The sequence below is a fragment of the Aptenodytes forsteri genome, unplaced genomic scaffold (assembly GCF_000699145.1).
Source record: "Aptenodytes forsteri isolate BGI_AS27 unplaced genomic scaffold, ASM69914v1 Scaffold26, whole genome shotgun sequence".
NCBI classification, from domain to species: Eukaryota; Metazoa; Chordata; class Aves; order Sphenisciformes; family Spheniscidae; genus Aptenodytes; species Aptenodytes forsteri.
In genome coordinates, this window is record NW_008794125.1 from 2,220,277 (window position 1) to 2,228,175 (window position 7,899).

At 59.4% G+C, this 7,899-nt stretch overlaps 1 protein-coding gene across 4 annotated transcripts in view; it reads left to right on the plus strand.

The window, feature by feature from the left end:
• Nucleotides 1-7,899, plus strand: part of SRL (sarcalumenin) — a 27,571-nt gene that overhangs the window by 12,534 nt on the left and 7,138 nt on the right. Inside the window, exons 3-6 of one of the 4 annotated variants that reach the window (XM_019471770.1) lie at nucleotides 108-347; nucleotides 2,101-2,199; nucleotides 3,036-3,131; nucleotides 6,067-6,102. In XM_019471770.1, the coding sequence (XP_019327315.1) occupies nucleotides 108-347; nucleotides 2,101-2,199; nucleotides 3,036-3,131; nucleotides 6,067-6,102 (471 nt within the window). The remainder of the gene's footprint in view (nucleotides 1-107; nucleotides 348-2,100; nucleotides 2,200-3,035; nucleotides 3,132-6,066; nucleotides 6,103-7,899) is intronic. The other 3 variants (XM_019471773.1, XM_019471777.1, XM_009277466.2) reach the window with 3 other exon arrangements.

The following is a 7,899-nucleotide window of genomic DNA, read 5'->3' on the forward strand; positions in this document are numbered from 1 at the left end:
TGGCAAGAACGGCCATGGAAAACCTGCAGCTGCCGGCAAGGGAGAAGCTGGGCGTGGCCCTGCCAGCTGCCATCACCCGCCCTGCGGGGATGCAGCAGAAGACCCCGCAGCAGCAGTGGAAGACCCACCAGCAGCAGAAGACCCGCCGGCAGTGGTGGAAGACCCGCCGGCAGCAGAAGACCCGCCAGCAGTGGTGGAAGACCCACCAGCAGCAGAAGACCCGCCGGCAGTGGTGGAAGACCCACCAGCAGCAGAAGATCCCCCTGCAGACAAGCCATCGCTGGCAGAAACGGAGAGCCCACCTGGCCACGGCACCCACCCTGCTGAGCCCCGGCACGGCCAGATAGGTTGGAGTCTTTTCTTGTCGGTGTGCCGTAGTGGCAAGAGTGACCTACTGTCAACCCCCGGCGGAGCTGAGCTTGGCACATTAAACCGCACCTAGTGCATGGCCCTCTCCTAACGCTTGTGCTTCCTGCGCCTGCCCCTAACCGCTGCAGAGCTGGGCCGGCTGCGGGCATCGAGGGCGCAGGCAGGAGCCCGCGGATGCCTGTGATGCAGGCGCTCGTCACAGCGATACCAAAGCTGGCTGACATTTCCCTCGCTGCACTTTAAGCCCATGATTTCTCCTCTGGGCTGTGGACATGGATAAGATTTTTAACACCCAGGCCCCTTTCAGCACCCACAGACCTCTTAAAGGCTCTTTATCCTCCACCCTCAGAGTCCTCCAGACCCCTATCTCTCTTGGTGCACGGGCAGGACACTGCCCGGGCTGGTGGGTCTCTTGTCCACCAGCCCTTGCCTCATAGGGAAGGTGTGAAGAGCTAATTCAGACCGATGAGCTGCCAAAGCACCAGCTCTGGCCACGTTCAGTCAGTGAAAGGCTAGCTAAGGAAAAGGGACACCCCCCACCATGATTTCCTAGAAACGCTTGTGGACTTTGGCCCACGGGTTGGGCAGCGACCTTCGGACACAGCTGAGTCTTTTTCTTTCATCTGTAACGTCCCAGCTCAAAAAGTTCCCATTTGTGCCGAAAGGGAAACCCAGTTTGGTCTCTGTGGCTTTACTTGGCAAGTCAAAAGGTCTTCCTCAGCCCAACGCTCGGTAGACACTCAACACGGTCCCAGGGCTTGGCAGTGCCCGGCTTGGCCCAGGTATCCCCAGCCCAGCCAGCACACGTCTGTCCCCAAACCCCCACTGAAGCCCGACCCAGCTCCCGATATCAAAAAGCACTTGGAGCTGCGCGGGGCCCTTGGTGCGCCAGCACCTCCAGGGCGAGGACACCTGTGTCTCCCTGTCTCGGGGACACCGGGGTGCCTACCCCAGGCAGAGGCAGCTGCCTCATGCTCCCAGAGCCTGTCACGGAGCCATGGGGCCCCCAGGGCCACCCCAAGCCAGGGCCCCACGCAGAGGGCTCCAGCCTGATATGGGGGCAGAGGTGGGAGAAGCGGGAGGGAACGATCCCGCTGGCAAAGGCGAGGCAGCCGGGATGGTTCAGGCTGGCCGGTCCCTCAAGAGCCAGCCCCAGCCTCACACATCCTCATGTCTCTGGCTCAATGCATAATTTTTTGGGGGAGTGGACAGACAGAGAGGCAGAGCACGTCTCTGGCTCAATGCATAATTTTTGGGGGGAGTGGACAGACAGAGAGGCAGAGCAGAGTGTGCCTGCAGTCAAAGCTTAGCCCTGGAGGAGCTGCAGCTGCTGGGGGAAGCGCCGGGGCAGGCAGGGGCCCCATCGGGCAGCAGGTGCCGCGCGTGCTCATGCTACGCCCCAGCGCTGGAGCCCCTTCCAGGCATGTCCTTCGCATTCCCCGCGAGCGGCCGGCCGAGACACGGCATGCCTCCCTCGCTGGCCCCTCCTCAGAGCCAAGCAGTTGCCCACGATGCTTCCCCCGGCAGTCCCTGCCAAGCCTCTGGGAGCCTTTGCAAAAGAGAAACTGCGCGGCATGCCAAAGGCATCGTCGGCTGCCAAGGCGCCCGGCAGGTCTGTGGGCTCTGGGTGCGTGTGCTCCCCCGTGCCCTCTCCCCGGCAGTAGCTTGTGTGAGCTCCTGTGTGGATTCCCCCCTCCAGCGCTAACAGGTCTCCTTGCCTTTTTCCTCCAGAAGAGGTTGAAGATGCCAGCGAGCCGACCAAGCGCGACCGGTCCCACTTGGAGAGCACCCTCAAGCTGAACGAGGACAAACCTGCCGATGATTTCTCAGGTGAGGGGGCCTGGGTGGCACTCAGCCACCTATGACCTGCTCCTTCAGTCCACGCGATCCCTGCAGGACAGGCTCCTCGCCATTCTGCTGCACCAAGAGCAGGGATGGGATCTTCCTTCTCTAGAGTGTTTTGGTTTTAACCTTACTTCTTGGAGGTCCAGCAACACCATATCTTCAATAACAGCCCTTTTGCTGCTCTTGGGTTATGTTAACCTAATATTTTAGGTATTTTAAAGACAGCCCCAAGGGCATACAAGAATTAGGAGGGTAGAGAGGCTGGAAGATGCAGATGGTGAATCAGCCCAAGCCAGCCACATCCCTCCCCGGAGAAACCTGGGGCAACTTGTAATAAAGGGTTGGGATTTTTATTCCAATTATTTATTGGGTTTTGCTGTTATAAGGCTTGCTTCTGCTGGCCCCATGGGCAGCCTGGACTGGAAAGAAAGTGATAAAAGCTGCTGTGGAAAAAGCTTCTAGCAAGCAGCTTAGGGGCTGTGCCAGGGGTCGCTGGCACCATGGTGGAGGGCTTTTTGGGATCACAGGTGTTGAGTGCCAGACAGCATTAACGAGAGATGTTCCTTCCATCAGCTGCTGGCACGTGCAAGACTGGCAGCTGACGGGGACAGCGCCCAGCAGGAAACATTAGCAGGGGAGGGGCATCAAAATGTGTGACTAGGATCAGTTCGGCCAAGATTTCAACTGTGAGCCAAGGCCCTTGATCCATGGCTGAGTCACCCTCAAGATCTGCAGGGAATGCCCAAGAGCTTACCTAGGAAGGAATCGACTAGGGCAGTGGGGTTTGCCTTTCACCCGTCCGCATGCTTCTGCCCCCGCAGGAGTACTGCAGCGGCTGAGGAAGATCTACCACTCCTCCATCAAGCCCCTGGAGCAATCCTACAGATACAACGAGCTGAGGCAGCACGAGATCACAGGTAATGCCACGGACACCGGGGTCTCCGGCACCATCAGGTCACTGGGATGCAGATAACAGCACAGAGGGCAGATCATGGAAAGGCTCGGATACTTTGTCTTCCTTCATAGCTTCCCAAGAAGGCCATGAACATTCTGGGCTTAGAGGACATGCCCTGGTGAACCCAGCGGCAGGCATTCCTGCATCTGCCTTAGCCCATCTGCTGTCAGGACCATCTGTGTAGGCTGAGCATTGAACCCTGCCTGCTTCGGGTCCTCCACCTGCTCCAGTAGATCATGGAAAGGCTCGGATACTTTGTCTTCCTTCATAGCTTCCCAAGAAGGCCATGAACATTCTGGGCTTAGAGGACATGCCCTGGTGAACCCAGCGGCAGGCATTCCTGCATCTGCCTTAGCCCATCTGCTGTCAGGACCATCTGTGTAGGCTGAGCATTGAACCCTGCCTGCTTCGGGTCCTCCACCTGCTCAACATCAATGCTCTGTACCCCTGCCAAGCAGAGATCACGGCCCAACAAAACAGGCTTGGCAATGAAGGTTAGGACCTCTCAAGGCTGGGTATGAGCTTCCTGGGGGTGGCTGGAGCTGGCATCCTTCCTGCTCAGTACAGGACACAGCCATGTGGGCAGGGTATCCCTCGAGCTCAGCAGCCTTCACTCATCCTGGGAGTTAGAGTTTCCACCCCTTGGCAATTACAGACACGTTGGATCAGGTGAGCAGGTCCCCGTGGCCACAGGCATTGGCTTGAGCCGAACCTCAGCAGTACACGTGCCCCTCCAGAAGAGGAAAGCGCAGCCCTGGCCCCAAGATGCTCACAAGCTACGGGAAGCTCTTGTGACCCATATGACACAAGCAGACCCATTTTCCAAGCACAGATGGCTCAAGCCCAAGTCTGAGGTCCCTGTTCACCAGGATAACTCTCCTGTGAGCCCCTACTCAAGCCCTGTCCTGAGCTGGGGTCAGATGCCTGGGCGGGCAGGCAGGGGATGCTGGAGTCCCTGCTGCCTGTGTCCCAGGGCTGAATGCCCACATCAGCATCCTGCCAGGGTCCCTCCTTGTCCTGAAGTTCTGCCTGTTTGCCCAGGTGTCCTCTGGGCTTTGGCCTCACACACCCTAGAGCCATGCCCTCCTTCCCGGTGAGACAGGACCCAGATACACCCTCCACACCACACAGACCTTCCCTTTGCAGCTGGACTCCTCTGCTCCACCAGCACGTGGGTCCCACATTCATTTGGGCAAACCCCAGGTCAGCTCCCAGCACGAGTGCCCAGTACACCCTGTTGTGTCCCACGTGGCACCCTCCCAGCAGCGCAGATGCAATCCCAGAGCTGGTAACCCACGGTCACAGCTTCCCGATACACACCTTACAGACCAGGGAAGGGCACACGGAAGCTGAGCTGCCTGCAGCCCTTGTCTCAGCCATGAGAGGCCCTGGCCAGACTCCCATCAGAGATGTTTCTCCTGCTACCAAACTCCTTGAGCACCTCTGACACCCCAGCCATACCCTAACACATACAACCTCAACCTGGAGATCTGAAGCCCAGCAGTTTGCCTTTAATACCCACAGATCCAGCTATTCCCAGTCCCTCATTAGCAGTGTAATTAGAGAAACCTGCTAATTAGTTAGAGGGTTGGCCCAGGGAGCCCCCTTGACTTTACAAGGCAGGTGAGGATACGGTGGGGCTGAGGGAGCCTTCTCAGCCGTTTCCTCTGCGTGGTGGCCCTGTCCTGAGCGGGTTCATCGCATCGGCGGTGCCCCTGCAAGCTGGGAGATGCCCCCAACCTCTCCCCCTGTGCCCGCCCCCATGGCAGGGGGGAGGCTGGAGGGCGCAGAGCTGCCGGCTCAGCTGGCTGGGAGGAGCGGGACAGCTGGGAGAGCGGCAGGGCAGGCCTGTCATGGAATATGTGTGACCTTTGGAGGTGTAAGCCAATATAGAGGGGTGCCGTCGCAAGCACCTTCGCCCCTCCATTACGCGGCAGCCCTCCATTTTGTCTTCCTTCCCATCGGCTCTGCTCGCACCCACGAGCCGGTGTAATCCAAGGAGCCCCACTGCTCCCCACAGCTTGCAAAAACACCCGTGTAGATGAGTGTCACCTGTCCTCGGGGAGCTGCGACTGCCACCGTCAACCTAAGGCTCTGAATTGTTGGGGTGCATCCCAGAAAACTCACCCCACACCCTCTGCTTACAGCGTGTTTAAGCCTGGCAGGTGCCATCTCCTTTTCCCTGCCTGCCACCCTCCCTCGTCTCCGCTCTGCCACCCCACGTGGGTGCGTGCACGCTCCGGCTGGGTCCGCCTGTGTGCTTGGTCACAGCGGGGCCACCCTGTAGGGACTGTCCCTAGCTCAGGGGTGAGGGACTCTCCCAGTCTGGCGATGGGAAGCTTGCTGTGAAGTCATGCCAGTTTGTGGTGCATGCTGGTGGCCTTAATTACTGTATATGTGCTGATTAGCATGCCTGTATAGGGAATGACCTCCCAGTTGCCATCACCAGCCACCCTACGGCTGGATACAGGTAACCACAGCACTGGGGTGGTCAGGACACTTGTCGGGGTTGGTTGCTGTCCTAACCACGGCTTGTTGGGCTCCGTTTGCTAGGTGAATGTTGCTGGGGAAGGCAATAACTCCGCTAAGCAGGGCAGGAGGGTTGGGGTGCTGTCTCAGACACGGCAGCTCTCCTGGGGCTGCTCCCCCAAGCCACATCCCTGGTGTGCAGGGCAGACTGGGGTTTAGTGCTTGTCCTGGTAGCTGCAGGTCTCGTTGCTCACAGACTGTAACTCCTTCTCTCCTGCTGGGAATGTGGCCGTCGCTGGCTTTTCCTGCCCAGGAGAATGCCAGGGCCAGTCTTTAGCTCCCTCCTCGGCCTGGGCCAGACCCAGGCAGCCGTGTCCCTCCTTTGACTCACGGTACCTTTTCTCTCTCCCCGTGTCCCCTGCTAACAGCTTACCCCGGACGCACCCTGGGCTCCTCTGCCACAGGTTGGTATCGCTGCCTGCTACCTGCATGCTGCCAGCGCTGCCTAAGCTCTTCGCTGGCCTCCAGCTTTCCTATTCACCTGCCCCAACAGGGCCACACTTCCCAGGCACCGAGCAGACCCCGGTTATCAATGTCCCATGGCACCCGCTGGAGCCAGTGTCCCCAGCCCTACCAGAGCTCGGCACGTGTGTCGCTGCACTTGTCTGTCCCAAGCCTGACTCTGTGCATCCCCACCTCTCCCAGGCTTTGACATCTTTCCCTCTTGGGTTAAGACTCAAGAGGTTGTGTATTCCTCTAGCGATGGTTCAAAGGCATTTGTGGTGGACCTGCGGGTCGATCTCCCACCCACGGCATGAACCGGAGGAGCCCAGCAGATAGCCCACCCTGCAGGGGAGCTCTTCCCACCCTTCACCCTCCTATGTGCAGAAACTTTCCCGAATATCCACCCTTGATCCCCCTGGCTGCAGTTTAAGCCGATGAGCCCGCAGCAGCTGTCCCAGTAACACAGGCTGGCCCCTGCGCGGCGGCCTCAGCCCCCTCGGGAGCCAGAGCTGGCTCCGCTCCCTGCCTATCCTGCTCGGGGTGTGCTGCCAGGTCCCCCCCCGGAGAAGGAGGAGATGGGAGATGGGCCAAGAAGCGCCAGCCAACACCCAGCCCTTCCCCTGGGTCCGGTGCTGGGCCACGGGGACGATGTCCCTGTTGCGATATAAGGCAGGGAAATCCCATCTTCTGGTCCTCGTGTCCTACCCCATGGCCCCTGCTGCCGGATCCTGTTGAAATGGGCTCCTCCACACCCCGGCCCTGGACGCGGCGGAGCCCTGCTAGTGCCTGGAGGGCCTCTGGCTCCCTGTCATGCCAGCGTGCTGGCAGCGGAGAGGGTTGCAGATATATATAGCATATTTCAATAGCTGTCTTATCTACATCTCTAGCTGCAAGCGCACACACGCGTGCACGCGTGCTGCTTGTGTGGGCGTATGCGCACGGGGAGCACGACGTGGAGGCAGGCGCAGGCGGTCTGCAGCCACGTGTGGCTTGTCCCTCCGTCTGCGTGCACATGTGCCGTGAGGATACTCGTGGCTTTTCGTGAGCAAGCTGGCCAGCCCTCCAAGGGCTGCTGGGCAGTGCATCCATGCCGTAGGCAGAGTGGCCGGTGGTGTTTCAGGTACAGGGATGGGGTGGCAGCGTGGGTGATGCTGGGAGAGTCTCCCCGGGTGTTTTAGCCTTCGTGGATTGTTTGAGGACAGAGCAAGACCTTCGTGCTTGTGGTTCAGTCTGAACAAGGAGAGGAAGGAGGTTTTGCCGTGTCCTCCACTTTGCCTAGCATCCTCGGGACAGACTTGCACAACGGGGGGTGAGCCGACATCAGGCACTTCTGCTGGGCTTGAGGACAAGGAGGGAGAAGACCTGGCCCAGGGTTAATCCCAGCCCCAGAGCAGCAGTGCTCCCACCCAAGGGCAGCCTGGCGTTGCAAGCAACATGGAAAAACCTCCCAGAAAGCCACTGCTCTAGGAAAAAAAAAACCCTTTTTGGGCATCCAGATTGCTCCTACCCCCCTGAACAGTCCAAGACAAATGCAGGCTCTGCGGAGGGAGACAGAACTTTCCTGGCCTCGGTTGCCAGGTGCTTTGCCGGATCACAGCATGCTCTTTACCCTGCAAACCCGGCAGCTTAGAGAAGCTGTGTTTTGAGCTGCTGTGTTTTAAGCAGGACCACAGATGAAGGGGTGCAAGGTTTGAGGACCACCCCCCCCCCCCCCCCCCAGGCGGGGCTCCCCCCCTGCCGCCAACAGCCGCCCCCTC